Source organism: Coptis chinensis, chromosome 4, assembly GCF_015680905.1.
Source record: "Coptis chinensis isolate HL-2020 chromosome 4, ASM1568090v1, whole genome shotgun sequence".
Lineage (NCBI taxonomy): Eukaryota > Viridiplantae > Streptophyta > Magnoliopsida > Ranunculales > Ranunculaceae > Coptis > Coptis chinensis.
This window is the reverse complement of record NC_141459.1, coordinates 6,601,665-6,619,305: the sequence shown is the minus strand read 5'-3', so window position 1 is coordinate 6,619,305 and position 17,641 is coordinate 6,601,665. Positions and strand designations below refer to the sequence as shown.

Genomic DNA, 17,641 nt, shown 5'->3' with positions numbered 1-17,641 from the left:
TTGTTACTGTTGGAAGCTTCCTAAAGAAGTAGTAGCACGGGGTTGACAAAAATTAAAGCACCCTCACGAGCTTAATAGCCCATATGAAGATTTTTGGATGCCCAAATTTAGGTTGCCTTACCAAACCGCAAGTCGTGAAGTTTAAAGCAATCAAAACCAAAAATTCATGAGCAACCAATGCATGCGGACTTCTCGGGAAGAATCTTATCTCACCATATTCATCTATGGGAGCATCATAATCATAGCTGGTGGTAACAAAAGGACCTCAGGAAGTTCATCCGAACACTCAATATCCTGCTTCGGCTTCCCCGGTCCCCAAATCAAACCCAAAGCTCGGATGACAAGTTCATTATCGTTGGTGGTTCCAAGCTATCCGGTCCACGAAACCTCAATACCAACTCTGTAATTCTCTTCTCTTCATTTTCTTCAAAGAATACAATGTTACTGTTTCTTCTTCAACTTTCCAAATGACATTTTCTTTCCCCATCTTAAAAGGAAAGGATTGTTTAATAAGAGTTTCACTTCTCATGTAAGTCTTCATGCATAATTTTCTTCATTATATATATCTTGTTGTAGTTGTTAGTAAAACTGAAAATGTTGAGTCTCGATTGTTTTATTGGCAAAGATAGTCACTAATTTACTTTTTGTTTTCATTTGGAGGAAGGCGGATATTGAAGGAAATTAAGATGAAAGGCTTGATATCAAGACACCATGAAGGTAATAATAATTCATGGTTTTCTTTCATTTTGGTTTAACGTGGTGTTAATGCCTATATAAGCCATCTTGTCTTGTTTATCTTTTTGCTACTTGGAGGATCTCAATTACATTAGTTTATATAATACATAATGCATAACACACATGATCTACGTATTATTAATCTTAATAGTTTGAATCTTGAGTTGGATGAGGAGCATATATTAGTAATTTCTTATAGAGTACATAATGTAGCGTTGATGGTCGGAATATCAATGACGGAGAATGAATAAGAATATTTTAGATGTAAGATGCTAACGAATCCTTGTATTATGAGTTTGGTCATTCTAAGTTTGGTTCTCGATCAAAAATTATGGTTCGGTTGGCTACTTGTCTTTGTTTTGTAGCTATGCACTCGATTAAAAAAACATGCCTTTCGAGATTCCATAAGCGTTTACGTCATAGACACATTAGTTGTAATTTTAATGCCATAGTCTCATAGCTTGGTTCTCAAAGCAATGCTTTATACTTTAGTATTCGAAAGTCGCGAATTTTTCGAATGCTTAAGGGACGGAACAATGATACTAATGATTATTGTCATCTTATTGCAGAATTTTCTTTGAATATGTTGACTATTGAGGATAGTATTAAAAGTCAATGAGCCATTACCTTGGGTATCTGCACTCTCTTGGGGAGCAATGTCGGTGGTTGGGTTACACAAAACTGCCATGATCAAGTGAAAAGATCGATTCGACCGGTTTTTGAGATTGGTGAATGATTTGAATTGGGTATTCAGCTATCTTACCTTCTCTTCTTTAGGCTTGCTTGGGGCTGGTAGTTTCTTTGTGATGAACTTCGGCATTGGCGGTTCTTGCGGAGGAACTCTTTGTTGTTCGGAAATTCAAAACTTCATAACATTCCTAATGTTTTGACATTAGAACTATGATATTAGTTCTCGAATCATTAGGGGTTGAAGTCGATGTATATAATGGAGAGGTAACGGTTGATACCCATGGGATTCGGGCTCGCTTGAGCCATGTGGCGGTTTGTTGGGAACCATCCGCTCATTCTCGATGATCGCGCGGAGATTTTCTTTCGTCCAATTCGATGATATAAAAATTCCAGGTTTTAAGAATGGAGATAAGATATAAGAAGAATGGAGATAAGATTTAAGAATGAGGTTTTTATCTACTTATCTATTTTGGGTTTTTATGTATTTTTCCGGACTTGCTACATGGATAGCTAATGACTCAAAAGCTTAAAGTCCATTTGAATAAATAATATATGTATATTGATAGCTAATAATTCACTACATACTTTGTTTGAATGGTTTTTTTTTTTTTTTTTTTAAGAGATTGCAATCAAAATACTATACACACTGCAACATAATATCCGTTAAAAACCACTGACAAATCTTACTTAATATACTACTCAAATTATAGACAATAGTACAGGACCTTGGTGGATTTGAACCACCATCTCTTGGGATGTATTTCACATTCAAGTGCTCTTCCATTGAGCTAAATATCCACTTTAAAATGCCAATCTGCAACATAACCAAAGTTAAAAAGGAAATAGACAATGAATATTTAGAAAGGAAATTAAATAGTTATTGATCAGACCGTACATTCACTACTCTTGGAGAAAAGACATGTTACCAGTAGCCCCTATATTCGACGATTCTAGCTAACACCTTACCTGTGAAGCACTAAATAAAAACAACTAATTAAAAATAGTGAACTTGCTAGTCAACCTACAGACCTAAGCACATTACGCTTCCGTGTGTTGTATATTACCTAACAAAATGGTTAAAAGATTTATATCACTCTGCCACTTTACTGGAGCAAAATTGATGATACCTTCTCTTCTATTTTTTTTTTTATCTGTCTCATCAATTAATCTTAATAAGGTCATGAGACCTTCCCTCACTTTTAGGAGTTGTTTTCCCTTTCAAGAAATTATCAGAATCATTTCTATAAAAGTTGGTCCTTCTATTTGCATGTGTCTTGTGAAGTGTTTCAGGACCCCACTCCCCACCCATCTCCCTTGTCCAACCTCGTCCTCAGGCAAAGACTTAACATTCTAATTTCGTTTATGAGTTCCATCCATATGACAAAAGACATGGACTGGGATGCCACGGTCTCCATAAACAAATAGAAATTCTCTAAAAGAAGCATCCTTGTGCCGATCGTTTGCATCCCCATAATGGCCCCACGCCAACGATTTAACATCAGAAAGAAGTGAACAATCCTCAGATCTCGGAGAGGTACTTTCAAGTGAAGGAACATCTTCTACTGATCCGGAAGTACTCGGGGTATTGTCTAATGAGTTTAGCCTGACGTACACTTTTATGAAATAAATGAAATAGAATTACACATATGACCAACCGATAACAACTGAATTTCTACTTACAAAGCATTTCAATTAACAAAATAAGAACAACCTCAAGTTTTTTATCTGTCCTGAGGGATATTGTGAAAGCAGCAATGTGTTTTTTTTTTATGGGCAGCACCAATGTGTTTCTACTCTCTCTAAACTTCTCTCTCTCCTTTTCAGATGCACAGCTGCAATTATTCACCAAGAATAAAAATATTTTGCATTCACACATTTAGCCTATGAGCATGGATTCATTAACAAAGGTCGCCACTGTTAAAATAAAAGTACAAACTACAGTACTTAGTGGAAACTGATTGAATGAGACTACCTGTAACAAATAAAGAACACGTCACAAAATTGTTGGAATGCATCCAGAATAAACATTAGCTTAGTCGAAAGCGGATTGAATTTCTCTTCAGCAAGAATAAGTTGGCTTGCTTTATTGACTATTTCGGCCAATGGATGACAGACGAATGCTAAAGCATTCAAGTATGATGGGAAAGAAGACCTCGCCTGCTCACTTTTGCAACTTCTAGAACACTTGTGCAAATAAGTTTCCAAACGATGAAGCACGTCAGCTAAGTATAGCAGATCCGCACTACCGGTTGAAAGTTGGAGCGGTGAATTAGTAAGCCTGAACTTTCAGATTTGTTACATTTCGGATGAAAATTTGTCTCCATAAAACACATGCCAACTGCATAAAGCCTCGGGGAATTTAATCAACAGGTACCAAAACCTGGCTGATAGTTTTACAGATTAGATTAGATTCGAGCTGCATAATTATCCACCTATAGAAACAAAAATGAAGAATCTAATCGTTTCCTAAGATGGGATCGAGCACTAAAAAAAAATCAACCTTTTACTATTCACCCAAAATCCTAACTGCATATGATTTTCACCCAACGGTTGGAAATACTGTTTGCATTTTGAAAGGGGGGAGGTAATCACAACGGTACACCACCCTCCAGTCTATAAACGTCAAATATGGTTGCAATTCTGGACTCTGTTGCACATGCATATACATAAAGAAGATAAAACATTCAGATATCAGGATCATTTACCTTACTAAAATCACTTGCTATTTTGTGAAGACTGCTACCAACATCTTTACAATAATCTATGCTTGCAAATCGACACCTTCTTAGACAATAATCTACAATATCAACTCATTCATTTACACTGTCTTCCACCCCAACCTGAAAAATTGTAAGAAAATGTTATGCTTCATGTTCTGCATCCATAAAACGGTTGAAACTTTGCACACTTCAAGAGATAGAGTAGTTAAATAAAATGCCAGGTTACCTCGCAGTCATTTCTAATAAAGTCCATCAAACACTTCAACATATCAACAATAAGTAAATATTTACTTGACCATTGAGAGCTCAGAGTATAACAAATATTTCTCGCAATCTGCACATTACAAATTCCAAACATAAGACCTAACTAAATGCACGTGTTAATAGAGAGAAAACATAAATACGTACATAAAAAAGAGCGAAGACCATTTTCTTACCAAATCTGCTGTGATTGAATCATCGTCATCTTGCGAGGTTGTCCTGAAAGAGACTTAGGCTCTATTTCTGAGCAACGTTGGGATCACACATCTCTTCTGTGAGTTCTATCAATATCTCAATCCCAGAAAAAAAGAAAATATATAGGTGTACTTGAAGAATAATCCAATCTACAAATCAAGTACAAACCGTAAGCATCAATCTTAACAAATTGAATTTAAAAGGGTACTAAAGTACATTAACTAAGTAAATGACACCTGGACACAACAAAAAAAATGGGTAGTTTTCTGTTAGATGGATGCTAGTTCTGCTTTTGTGGCTGAGTTCTATGAGGACAGTTTTCATTTCATTGGGGAGTTATTCTTGAGTGGGTGCTCGGACTTTTTACTTCTAAAATTTGGTGCTCGGACTTCAAAATAATAACAGTTAGTGTGTTTTTTAATTGGTGAAGGTAGCTTCCTTCTTTTTTCCTCCCATCTTGTGGTTCGTGGGAGAGGTAAAAGTAGGAGCAGCAAATCAGGTATTGGTTTTGAATCCCTCCTGTGCTGCCGTGTTCTTCAACCAGTGCTGGAACTTGAAGCATTCTTTCAGAACTCTGCAGCCTGGATATTCTTTCCTCTGGATGGATGTTTGAGGCATGCTAATTTCATAAGAAAGAGAAGGGTGTAGAAGATAAATGAGATAGAAGAAAGAGAGAGTGATAGATAAATGTTGCAGAGTATTGGGGTGGGGTAACATGGGTAGAAATCTTCCTTGTGACTATTTCAGCCAAAATCCAGAATTATATGGCCCTTTCATAGCCTGTCAGCTACAGACTAAATTTTGGCCGTTACTACATTTAGGGTGAGGGAGTAATACACATGAATAACAGAAAAGTTCTGTTTGATTTCTCTTTACTGCTCGGGAGCTACCATTTTAACCTTACAATTTACTGGAGTGGAAGATTTTGTCTTGTGTTTTGCTCAGTGTTTTTGGTTTCAGACTATATCTGGAAGTGTCAGACTCACAGAAGTACAGAACCAAGTTTTTTTTTTTCCAGAAAATGAGATTAAGAAGTCGTGCCAAGTTAACATGGGAAACTGCACTCGTGAAGTCTACCAATAATTCTAGCACATCAATATACTTGGCATATTTATTATTCAGTAATTGTGTAATTACTTGATTAGCAAGTAAGGTTTAAATGTTGTTCTAACTTTCTAAGTTTTCTTGATAAGAGGTACAGGAGAAGCAAGCAAGCAAGCAATAGGAGGATGGATAGGGATAATGAGCAAATGCCACCAAAGGTTTTGGCACGTATATACTCGTCCTGAGTGGGAAAGAAAAATTTCACAACTGGTATGCAATCGACTGTAGCAAGGCTTCCTCTAAACAGGGAAAGAAGCTGGTCACTCCAGTTTTCCAGGTGCCTTCTGGTCTTAGGCCCACGGATTTACTGTTTGGGACATGGAACCTGCGTCAGTGTTCTGGTATGTAAATAAAAATCTGTTTGTGCTGTAATTCTGTAAAAGTAAAATGAGTTCTGACATGACATCATATTCGAAGTTATGTGTGTGAACTGTTCGAACAGAAGAAGCCAAGTAACCTAGAAAACTTCGAATGGGATGCTGTACGTATAATGCAGATAATATGCCTGTGTGGTCCTGATAAACTTCATTGTAAGGCTATAATTTCATGTATTAACTGGTTAAAGTTTTCTTCTATCTATCTATTATGTGGACAATGTGCTTGTGTACGTTGCTGATCATATCCTACTACCTAACTCCTATCTTCTGTGAAATATGTTCAAAAACCTCACTCACACCCACACCTCTTGAATCAATAAAAACAAAACAAAAAAGAGAGAGAAAATGTCCCTTTCCCTGGTTGAAGTGGGACACTACAAACGTAGCTGTGTGAGGTTGTCCTGAAAGAGACTTAGGCTCTATTTCTGAGCAACGTTGGGATCACACATCTCTTCTGTGAGTTCTATCAATATCTCAATCCCAGAAAAAAAGAAAATATATAGGTGTACTTGAAGAATAATCCAATCTACAAATCAAGTACATCAAATAGTTCAAGTGAATTGCTACTGAAAGCCTGGGGCCTTCCGATGAAACCTCAGGTTTGTATATATAATAACTCCCTGTGCAAGCACACTGAAACATTTACCACATGTATGCATCGAGGCCATTATTAAGGCAATAACACAGACTCACAAAACGCCAAAACTGCTATAACTATGATGACGTTTAGTCAAATAAGAAAAACTTGATGATTATGTATAATAAAAAGGTTCACAAGTTACTTACTTTCCTCTTGAGGCAGAACTGCATATTCCAAGCAAATTATGCACAGCAAAAGAAAAGAGGATCAGGCATTTAAATTGAACACAGACACTTCCACAAAAGATGATTACGTTCGTTGCAAATCAAATATGGAACAATACAGTAATAGTTATAGTCATCATGTTGTTTCAATTAATTCTAAAATAAAAGTCCAACTACATAATTAACGATGGATAAAAAAAACAAGAAGCATGCCATTTCTTCCATATATTCTAGCATTTTCCGCGACCTGAAAATAAAAAAGTGAAAATCAAGCTACATTGACCAACCAATTAACATTTTGATTGAAAGCTATAAAAAAAAAAAGAGTTCGCACCTGAGAATCATCGAGTCCTCTAGTCGGGTCCACTCTAAAGAAATCCAAAACCTAATAAAAAAAAACAATCAAACGTTAGGAACTGATATCTAATTACCAAGATCGTCAATAATTTGAAAAAATGAGCACGTACTTCTGTAACGGATCGAGCATAAGCGTCTTCCATAGAATTTTGTTACACAGATAGAGAGAGAGTGAATCTTGTTGACTGTTTAATAATAATAAATACAAACTTTGTTTTTACCAACTTTAACGGCGCGCACTTTGCGGTACCTTCACGTTTCGACGAATATATGAACTGATTCGGGGATATATGTGTAAATTGCGTGAGTAGCTGGGCAGTGGGCACGAGTTTGGTGCGCAAAATTTCAGTTTGCGAGAGAGCCCTGAGAGTTTGATGAGTGAGTACGCAATGGAGTACGTTCGCTGAAGGTGTGATTCATTTCGTGAAAAAAAAAAAAGTTATATTTTAATGTGTAACATTCAGATTGGATCGAACTCGAAATTTTGCAGGAACTTTACACATTCCCACGAATTGTCACACTCCGAATTTGTGGATTTATGTTTAGTGTTTTACAGTGTTTGTACTTTGTACAATCCAGTGTTTGCATGTATACGGGCGATGTTTCAAAATATCCAAAAAAACAAAATACGGCGGCTATCAAAATTGTGGATATTTATTTTTTGGCATCACTTGATAATTACTAATTCAAAGAGACAAAGACAATCCCATTGTATGTTTCTAAAATATATGCGTTGTTATAACTTATATGCAAACTTTGAGAGGCGTTCGGTATCACCGTAATTTTATTTGATTATTTTTGTGAAATGGTGCATCATTAGTCTTATTCACTGAGTTGGGTATAATGAGTAGGGCTGTTAATGGGTTTCGATAATCCGATAACCAATCCGAACCAAATCGATAAAAAACAGTTTGGATTTTGATAATTTAGTTTGCCCTCTACCTATCCAAAACCGAACTGATATTGGTTTGGTTTGGATTTGCCATCCATCGAACCGATTAGATAGCATTTTAATAATATTTATGATTAATTTTGTATATATTTATCAATTGTGTAGTTAAAATTAATTAATTTAATTTAAAATTTAATTGGTTTTATATTTTTTGGTTTGGATTTAGTTTGCAATATATCTTATTGGTTCGATTCGGTTTCGGATTAAATATAATATTATTGGTTCGGTTTGGTTTCGGGTTTCTAATTTTTTTATCAGTTTGTGTTCGAATTTTCCAAAATCCGACCCAAACCGATCTATTGACAGCCCTAATAAAGAGTACGATCAGCCAGAAAATTGAGTGAAGGTGAGCCAACCCCCACAACCAAATATATAAAAAAAAAAAAAAAAATCTTTTTTTTTTTTAACTAGTTGGTTTCCAAAAAATTCATTTAGGCAAAAATACACTAATTACAATTTTTATCAGTTTCTCTTCTACCATCTAATGGGTCATTTACCATGGATTCTAAGATAAATTTTACAAATAATAGAGCACGCAAATGCACCTAGTACCTACCTATATCTTTATCGGAAAACGTGAGAAATATTCAGTGAAAATAATGGCTCCATCGTTATCCTTATTGTGTTCATTTATCTCCTTTTGAGTCCTATAAAATAATTGGTCAATTGCTAGTTGTACATTCCAACCATCTAATTCCTTCAAACTAATTGATCCATCTTCAGGTGATTGATATACATCTAACACAGGAAAAAAAAATTGCAAACTCCTTTTTATATTAAATTTTCTTTCTTCACTAAGGTACTCCTTAGGGTCCTCAAAGTCACCGTTAAATGGATTGAAATATGCTGAATTCGCAAGTGGAGGAGGAGGTTTTGAATACGAATTCTTCATATCGACTCTATTTTCAATAGTTTTGCGACTAACGGGTTAAATTGGCCACGGACGTTACCAATGCGACGATGTATGCTAAGGTTACGGAACGGTTTTTTCGGTTTCGACTTTCGAGCACATCATTATTTTTTTCTCTAGAAGCGAGGTGCGCCAGGGTGTACAGGTCTAGAGTGTCAATTGATGCGACGTACGTTTCACTTCTCTCTCTCTCTCTTTTTCTCCAACCTCTTATCTCTTCACCAAAATAAAACTTTCCTCACATAACTCCTATTTTCCTATTATCTCTCACGTTCTCCTCATATAACTCCTCTCTCAACACACTTTTTGCTCCGCTCACGCCACCACTACTATGAGGTTTTTATAGTCTAAATTCCAACGTATTGATAGAATCTGCTGATATGCTATGGTTGTTTTCGACTTTTCGGTAAGTTGGGCAACGACGTGACCGCATGTACCACCCAAATATCACTCTTCCCGGTACAAGTGTATCACCAGTCCAGCCTTCCCAAGTCCCGATTCTCAACTCAACTATTTAAATGCAAGTATGCACCAATTCTTCCCCACTAAGTGATAAAAAAAGTCATCCACTCTCAGCAATATATCTACTTTGTAGTCAACCACGGGTGATTTCTCATCTGCAAATTCATTCCATAACTGGTTATACTAGCAGCGAACAATGAGAGCACCTTGTCCATCACCGAAACTAGGGGTGACTAGTCCGGTCGAAGAAGAATCAGACCCAGTTCGAACCACGCCTAGTGGAATTAGGAAAAAAGGGGCAGGCGTCAGAGCATGGCTTCTCCTAGATTCAGCAGGTCAAGCACAAGTAGTAGAAGTAGGAAAACACTCAATCATCGCCCGTCTGAGGTCCCGGGGCGTGACTTACGTATTCTCGATCCTATTCTATCTTACCCATCAACAGTTCTGGGTAGAGAGAAAGCAATTGTTATCAATCTGGAACATATAAAAGCAATTATAACTGCTCACGAAGTTCTTCTTCTTAATTCTAAAGATCCTTCTGTTACTCTTTTCGGTGATGAACTTCAATGCCGCCTTTTGCATTTCCATCACGCTACTACCACTAACCATGAAAGTAGACTAAGTAGTGGTGATGATGTTGACTCGACTAATTTGTACTACTCGGAAGAAAGGCCCGTTAGACTGGATCATTCACCGAGTCAGACTAGTGGGTTTCCACAGACTCAGCAGACTGAAGTAGTCGTTAAGTTGGATGGGAAGAATGGCATTGAAAATAAAGATGGGCCTAAGGTTCTCCCTTTTGAATTCGTCCCGCTTGAAGCGTGTCTCGAGGCAGCTTGTAGTTGCTTGGAGAGTGAAGTAAGTGTGTATAATCTGATTTGACTAGCCATTTGGCCCGGCCTATGGCCGGACTTGCTACATAGATAGCTAAAAACTCAAAAGCCTAAAATCCACTTGAATAAATAATATATTTATATTGATAAAACGGGGTAATGTGGGGTAATATGGCTTCTTGGGAGCATTCTCACCAAACTTGAGAATTATTGGTTTTTCAAAATCATCAAATACCTGATAAAGAACGTATATTTTCTCTAAAATGTTGTCCACATTCATCTTGATCAAGAAACAACTATTTTAGTTCATTAGGTGTTGTTGGGCTTGGAAGATTTATTCTATCTTTAGAACAACAAATTTATGTTTCGTGAATAAATTGTTTTGCTACACAATATTAACATTGTGTAATATGTTTGTAGCTTGAGAACTCTTATTCCTTGCTTGCCGGCGAATATGTGAAAGACGCATCCTGATAGGATTTGTAGAATTGTTGTTCAATCCTACATGAGGATTTTTTTTTTGAAATGTATATATCTATTATAATGAAAGCAATGGTTGAACTTGCATATGAGGTTTAAAAAAGATGGGAAACATTAGAAAATTTCAATATTTATTTGAGACATGACTATATCTAATATGGACTTCTCATGTTGTTCAAAGGAAAAGCTGAGGATCTAAAAAGGCTAATAGAAAAAGAAATTGATAACTTATACCACAATTAATTTGACAAACACATAAACGCCCAACTCATTGAGAACATGATAAAGTTAAGAAGAAACAGATATAAAAGTTCAATGCCAGATAAATTAACACAATATAAAATATGATCGACTTCAACACGATACCTTACATACATAGATTGGATGCACTTATTTGCAAAACATTTTTTTAAAAAGAGAATAGAGTAACTAAGAAAAAAGAGAATAAAGTAACTAATAAAAATTGAAGTGTCAAAGCTTAGGGATTCAGGGAAGCAACTAATTGAAGCGGAAAGGCAGACTTTGCTAATTTGATATATTGATATCAATATAATAATATTATAGAGACACAATGTTAGACACCAAATAGTTCCAAAGTTAATGGCATTATACAGTTAAGCAAATAACAACGATATATACTAAATGAAAACAGATCAAGACACTATGTAACAGATCGCCCTTTTAAAGTTAACATAGTGCATACATAATCGGGTGAATATTCGGTGAGATACACATACACATACACATACACACACAAACACAAAGTGCAATAGAGAATCAAATGAACTACAATTCTAAAAATAATACCGGATAGAATAACGAAAAAAAAAAGACATGACTATACAAAATAAGATACATAAATACTTAACCTTTAAAAATAGTCCTAAAGGCTTTAAGCCGGGCTAAAACTCATGATCACAAGTAAAATTATTAATGGAAGTTAATATTCGACTTTTTACCGCGTTACAATAAGTCTTTGTTACTTCAAAGTGCTACACAATTGAATGAGCAAATTGTAATTACAAACATCGGACACGCATGTAGGAGATTCGAGACTAAGAAGAAGAACTTCATTGATATCAATTTTAATGGGCTCAATGCCGCGTGCATGTTGATCTGCATCTTTGTTATCAAAGAAGCCTTCGGGAAGAGCACCCTTCACTTGCTTGACTTACGAACCAACAACGCCCCTCTTTGTGTGGGCATCATCCTTCTCAAAGAAACCTTCGGAAGAGGATCCTTCACTTGCTTGATTTCTGAACCATCCACCTTTTGGTAAGTCACAAAATCCATATTGGCAAAGTAACCATCAGGAAGAGTTCTCTCCATTTGCTTGACATTAGAACCATCAATAGTTGTTGCATCGATATCCATGCCATCAAAGAAGCCTTCAAGAAGAGAACCCGACTCCTGTGTGAAATCTTGCTGCGTTGTGTGACTGGAATGGATAGACGGATTACTTCCCCTTCTCCCTGTTGCAACAACTGCAATAAATGGTTCCTTTATCTGGGTTTCTAATCCATAATCTGTTATTTTTGTCACTTTCATCCGAGTACCATTGCAAAGTCCCTTTACTCGGTTTATGTTTCTAATAAGCATGATAAGAGCTCCCTCTTTTAGTTGAATTTGATGATTTGCAATCCCACGATATTTGAAGAGTGTTAAGGAACTCGTAGGATACAAAATGTCTTGATCTGCGATTTTATCGGATGCGCGACTTAATGTGTAATGCACTCAAGTATTCATGTATTTCACGGAATTAATGAGAGAACGTATTTGTTTAACTCATCTGCGAAGCATTCGTAGGTGTCGAATGCATCGACTTCTCAAGTATTCTACATCTTTGTAGTTCCTTGAAAGTTCGTATAAACAGTATTTACAATCTCTTCTATCCCATCTCATACGAAGCGAATAATTAGATCTTCGGTATTTCAATCCATGATGGTTCTTCCCCTTCGCATAATGATTGGTCGGGCAGTTTTCCTTCACCAATAGCTAATATCCAATTGTTAAATTCTACATCGGATTGGGTACTTGGTGATGTAGAATCTATTATACTCAAACGCATGTTTATGGAAAGACGAAAAACCTTGAAGTGGCGCCATAAGTAGGATCGTTTATCGAAGGCGATACAATAGCTTCTCTTGAGCCTTTTTCTATAACTCGGCGTCTGCTTTGAAGTCACCTCCCAAAACAACTGTTTTCCGCCAAATGGTTTATCTTTCAAGCTTTTATCAATCCACGGACATTATGTCTCTAAATGTCTTGTCAACAGACTCAAAGTCATTTTTCTTACTCATTGGTGCTTCGTCCCATATGACCAAATATGTTTTCTGAATGAGTTTTGCCAAGTGCATCTTTAGTGTAACATTGCAAGTTGTAGATTCATCTGATCGAATGGGAATTTTGAACCTCGAGTGGGCAGTTCGACCACCTGGTAATAAAAGAGATGCTATGCCTGATGATGCTACAGGTAGAACTATTTTTCTTTCAGAGCGCAACTTTGCAATTATTGTATTCCATAGATAAGTTTTTCCTGTTCCTCCACTTCCATATACAAAGAAGAGACTTCCAACATTACTTTCAACAGCGCTAATGACAGCATCAAAAACAGTTTTTTGTTCGACATTCAATCCACCATGAAATTTTGTAAATCTTTGTGAGGAAAGTAAATTGCAATTATAATTTAGTTCCTCTTGTATCATTATGTTCTCAGCTTCATCTGCTTCTGGGATATCAAACTTATAATCTTTTAGACTCCACCCATTCTCGTTCATTAGAATTTCAACTTCAAGAAGTGTTTTCCTTTCCGGTTCGATTAGGATAAATTTGGATTAGCCCTTAAGATATCATCGATAGTAACTCCCAATGGCAGTTCCACATATCAATAGCATTGGATAACTCACAAAACACTAAGAGTGTTACAAATAACTGGCGTAATAATGATTTGGAAGACCATTCAATTTGCTTCTTTAATGGCAAGATGCCATTCATTGTCATCTTGTAAAAGACCAAAGCGCCGCGGCAAAGTGACTTGTAATCATCATAGAGAGTACCATTAATGTTCGATTTCTTCAAAATTTCTAGCTCCCTTTACAATGTTTAGAAGCATACGATATAATATCTTTCCCCTTGTGTTGGTGAGCATAGAATATTCTTCCAATCTTCAATCCTTGGCTTCTTCTTTTCCATTCCTGAAAAAATTAAAAATATGTATGTTATGAATAAATATAAATTTTATATGTAATTTCAAATATAAATTTTTCTTTGGAAATTGTAATGTATTGAAACCTTTGCATTTCGTCCCACACAAATTGTAAAGGGAAGTCAACATATGTAAGATGTCTTCCTTTCGGGTCTTTTTCATTAATCGCATCCACTTTCGGTGAACATAGTTTTTGTCTTTTTCATTTGGATCCCCATTTGCACGAAAAACAATATTACGTTGATTTTCAAGATGGAAACTCATTCTTTCAACGGAAGGATCTCTCTTGGATGTCAAATTCATAAATCCTCCAACTTGCCCGATGCAGATACATAAGCTGAAGTCTAGATAGTGCTTAATCTCATCAACTTAATGTATGCGACCCGGCTTACGGTTATCTTGGTCATAGACATTATTTTCTTCAACAATACCTGTAGCTCAATCTTGCCCTTTTGAAATGTACTTGAATAAGTACTTAATCATCCGTGAGCGGTTACAATGTTCAACATTGATGTGACACTGAAATTCTTTGGTAAGTTCAGGGTTTTAAGGAACAACCCACTGATTGTCAATTTCAACCGGATTTTGACGGCCCACCACTGCAGTTCTTTTATTATCTCGCCTTCGATAAACTGCAAAACCTTTCTCATCAAATGTCGTTTCACTGCAAAAATCCTTTGGAAATTTCCTTGTACATTTCTTCTTCTTAGTGTCCATACATGGAGAACCCTTTTTCTTCTCACCACACGGACCGTGAATCATTGTTTGGACTACAATATCATCTGAAGAGAGGTTCAGCGGCTTTGTCCGGCAATTCAGGTGATATCATCTTGTCTATATCGAAGCACTTTTAGCTTTATCTTCGGATGTAAAACAATAAAATGTGAGCATGTGGCAGTCCTCGTTTTTGAAATTCAATAACATACAATACTGCACACAAAAAGAAAAATTTATTTATCTTCCGGATGTAAAACAATAAAATGTGAGCATGTGGCAGTCCCTCGTTTTTGAAATTCAATAACATACAATACTATACACAACAAAGAAAAATTTATTTAGTAGCAGTCTTTAAATAATTATAAAGGTATATGATCTTATCAATAAGTAAGAAATATATCTTCCTATTAAGAAGTGAAATAGATGGATCACTTTCGAGAAAATGAGACAAACCGTAAGCATCAATCTTAACAAATTGAATTTAAAAGGGTACTAAAAGTACATTAACTAAGTAAATGACACTGGACACAACAAAAAAATGGGTAGTTTTATGTTAGATGAATGCTAGTTCTGCTTTTGTGGCTGAGTTCTATGAGGACAGTTTTCATTTCATTGGGGAGTTATTCTTGAGTATCTCTGAAGCATTTACCAACTATGCCCAGAGTGGGTGCTCGGACTTCTTACTTCTAAAATTTGGTGCTTGGACTTCAAAATAATACTTGATTAGTGTGTTTTTTCACGGTGAAGGTAGCTTCCTTCTTTTTTCCTCCCATCTCCTCTTCATTACATTATCGGTTTCTAACAACTTTGACTATATATTATCTTAGCCACAATGCACTGTTTTCCATAAAAACACATAGCTCAATTGGTGCTTTCGGACTTCAAAGTATGTGTGTTCTCCCCTGTCTAAATATAGGATGTTAAAACACATAAATTTACATTTTACAGTTAATAGCAAACATGAATTCCACATTTATGAATAAATTATTAACTATTGTTTCACATTTTGTAGGTTTTTCCTCTACGTCAATTTATAGTCTTACTGGACATTATCTATTCTAAAAAAAAAAAAAAAGGTATGTGATTATAACCTACAATGACTCTGCCGAAATGATTTCCATAATGCAATCTTTTCATAATGCACTCCAACTTCATTTTGAATACTCGACACACAACGTCAGGAACATCATTAGGCAATAGTCCAGGGTCTTTTTGTAGATAACTAAGAATTTCATTCCAATTTGGATTGCAAGTCACGGTAATAAAAAGATCGGTGGTCCGCCCATATATGGCAATAGCATATTGGTAGGTGCGTATCATGTATCTAGGGCCTCCTGTAAATGTTGATGGAAGGATCAAGCGTTTACCAATTGATCTCTTCTTTGTAGTATCACCTGTGTTTATTTTAAAGCGGGTTATTGATAGATTAAAACAAATTATAAGCTAATGGAAATAAAATTTAAAAATTAAATAATATTACTTATATACCTCGCGACCCTTTGCATCCATCACATTCTTTGTATAAATCAGCCCTAATTTCTTCTTGGTGTGTTCGATACCAACACATTCTTTGATCTTCTATACATGTATAACCATCAACAATGACTGTTTGGCGTAAACGTCCACCTATCCAGAGTAGGCGACTTTCTAGTGTCCTTCTTTGCAGTCTAAAAGCCCAATATTGTCTCATACTAACCGTATCTCTTTTATGATCATCTATATTAAAAACTCTTTCATTTTCCTCACTATTAGGAAATCTTCTATAAGGAATCCTGTGTCTATAGCCATCTTCACCACGGGGAAACATTAAAGGATATTGCAAAGCCATGAATTTAGGATGCAATTCATTTATTCTCTCCAAACCTCCTCTAGTTTCAACAATTATGTCCCTAAAATCATTAACATTAAACCCATCCCCTTCAATTAAAGCTGCAACTTCATTGCCAGTTGGCAGATTGTATTGTCTTCCATCACTCTGCCGAGAATTAATAAGTCTTAGGCGGACATCAATCATTTCATCTTCTTTAAATCTGTCTCTAGCCATCCTAAAAGACTGTACAACTTTATTGTGTTGATCAAACATTTTGATCAATCCATCAACAATTGCAGGATCAGGAAGTTCATTATATTTATTGAATATTTGCATCATATTCTTCAATTCATTTTGAGTATCGTATACATATAACTGGGCAAATTGAGGAGGCTTATTTTCGAATGGAAGAAGAGATCCAATTTTATGATGATTTTGCCCACTTATTCTGAAAACGAAAGGACCTCCTCCATCATTGATAGTCTTATCTATCTTCCCTCCTGCAGAAGTAAATTGAAACATGGAGTTGTATGTCCGTATATATCTTTTAAATTTAGTAGATCTTATTCCTCCTTGCAAGTCTAAGAGTTTATTAAGAAACTCAGGAGCAGTCTCAAATAGTGGAAGTTGAACTTTTCCTTCTCCACAACATATAGAGAATGTTGGAGCAGGATGATTTTCCTTTGTTATTTCTTTCTTCTTCCCAAAGAATTGCTCCACAGTACATACACTCTTCAATTGGTGGTCCAAAGTCATGAACTCCTAAAATATAAAAAGTTGTTGTGAATTTGGCAAACATTTTGAATAAAATATCAAAATTGAAGAAGAAAACACATACCATCATTGTTAGTATACTTGCTTAGATCCGCGATGAATTTTTTTTTTGCTTTTGCAAATGTTTATTCCTTTCACTGATATTTGTGATTTGAGATATTGAAGTCATTATACGGCGCATAGCATCTGTAAGATTCAAAGTACCTATTTGGCCTGTGTAATAAAAAATATGAAATTTCAAAAACTCTAATTAAT

General features: G+C 35.8%; 2 protein-coding genes and 2 long non-coding RNA genes across 10 annotated transcripts; all 4 read right to left on the bottom strand.

The window, feature by feature from the left end:
* Positions 1 to 2,014: 2,014 nt before the first annotated feature.
* LOC147501519 (uncharacterized) lies at positions 2,015 to 6,813 on the bottom strand. 7 transcript variants are annotated; one of them, XR_015221398.1, is made up of 6 exons: positions 4,583 to 6,813; positions 4,372 to 4,479; positions 4,131 to 4,265; positions 3,398 to 3,667; positions 2,321 to 2,401; positions 2,015 to 2,239 (listed from the first exon to the last, which is right to left on the bottom strand). It is a non-coding gene; the product is annotated as an uncharacterized LOC147501519 (long non-coding RNA). The 7 variants fall into 7 exon arrangements; XR_015221400.1 differs by having other exon boundaries at positions 2,321 to 2,391; XR_015221399.1 differs by lacking the exon at positions 2,321 to 2,401 and having other exon boundaries at positions 2,021 to 2,239.
* A 31-nt stretch (positions 6,814 to 6,844) lies between these two features.
* On the bottom strand, positions 6,845 to 7,851 carry LOC147501518 (uncharacterized). Its single transcript, XR_015221403.1, has 4 exons — positions 7,354 to 7,851; positions 7,221 to 7,271; positions 7,100 to 7,133; positions 6,845 to 6,886 (listed from the first exon to the last, which is right to left on the bottom strand). It is a non-coding gene; the product is annotated as an uncharacterized LOC147501518 (long non-coding RNA).
* A 5,263-nt stretch (positions 7,852 to 13,114) lies between these two features.
* LOC147501517 (uncharacterized) lies at positions 13,115 to 13,657 on the bottom strand. The gene has a single exon (XM_086604327.1). The coding sequence runs from the start codon at positions 13,655 to 13,657 to the stop codon at positions 13,115 to 13,117; it is 543 nt and encodes a 180-aa protein (XP_086460453.1).
* A 306-nt stretch (positions 13,658 to 13,963) lies between these two features.
* On the bottom strand, positions 13,964 to 17,368 carry LOC147501516 (uncharacterized). The gene is made up of 3 exons (XM_086604326.1): positions 16,291 to 17,368; positions 15,967 to 16,196; positions 13,964 to 14,074 (listed from the first exon to the last, which is right to left on the bottom strand). Exons 1-3 carry the CDS (start codon positions 17,366 to 17,368, stop codon positions 13,964 to 13,966), a joined length of 1,419 nt encoding a protein of 472 aa, XP_086460452.1.
* Positions 17,369 to 17,641: the final 273 nt, after the last annotated feature.

Coding starts and splice junctions, on each gene's coding strand:
- LOC147501517 (XM_086604327.1), bottom strand. CDS start 13,657: ATGAACGAGAATGGGTGGAGTCTAAAAGATTATAAGTTTGATATCCCA.
- LOC147501516 (XM_086604326.1), bottom strand. CDS start 17,368: ATGACTTTGGACCACCAATTGAAGAGTGTATGTACTGTGGAGCAATTC. Junction 16,197..16,290: donor TGGATGCAAAGGGTCGCGAG/GTATATAAGTAA, acceptor AAATAAACACAG/GTGATACTACAAAGAAGAGA. Junction 14,075..15,966: donor TTCCTGACGTTGTGTGTCGA/GTATTCAAAATG, acceptor TAATTTTTTCAG/GAATGGAAAAGAAGAAGCCA.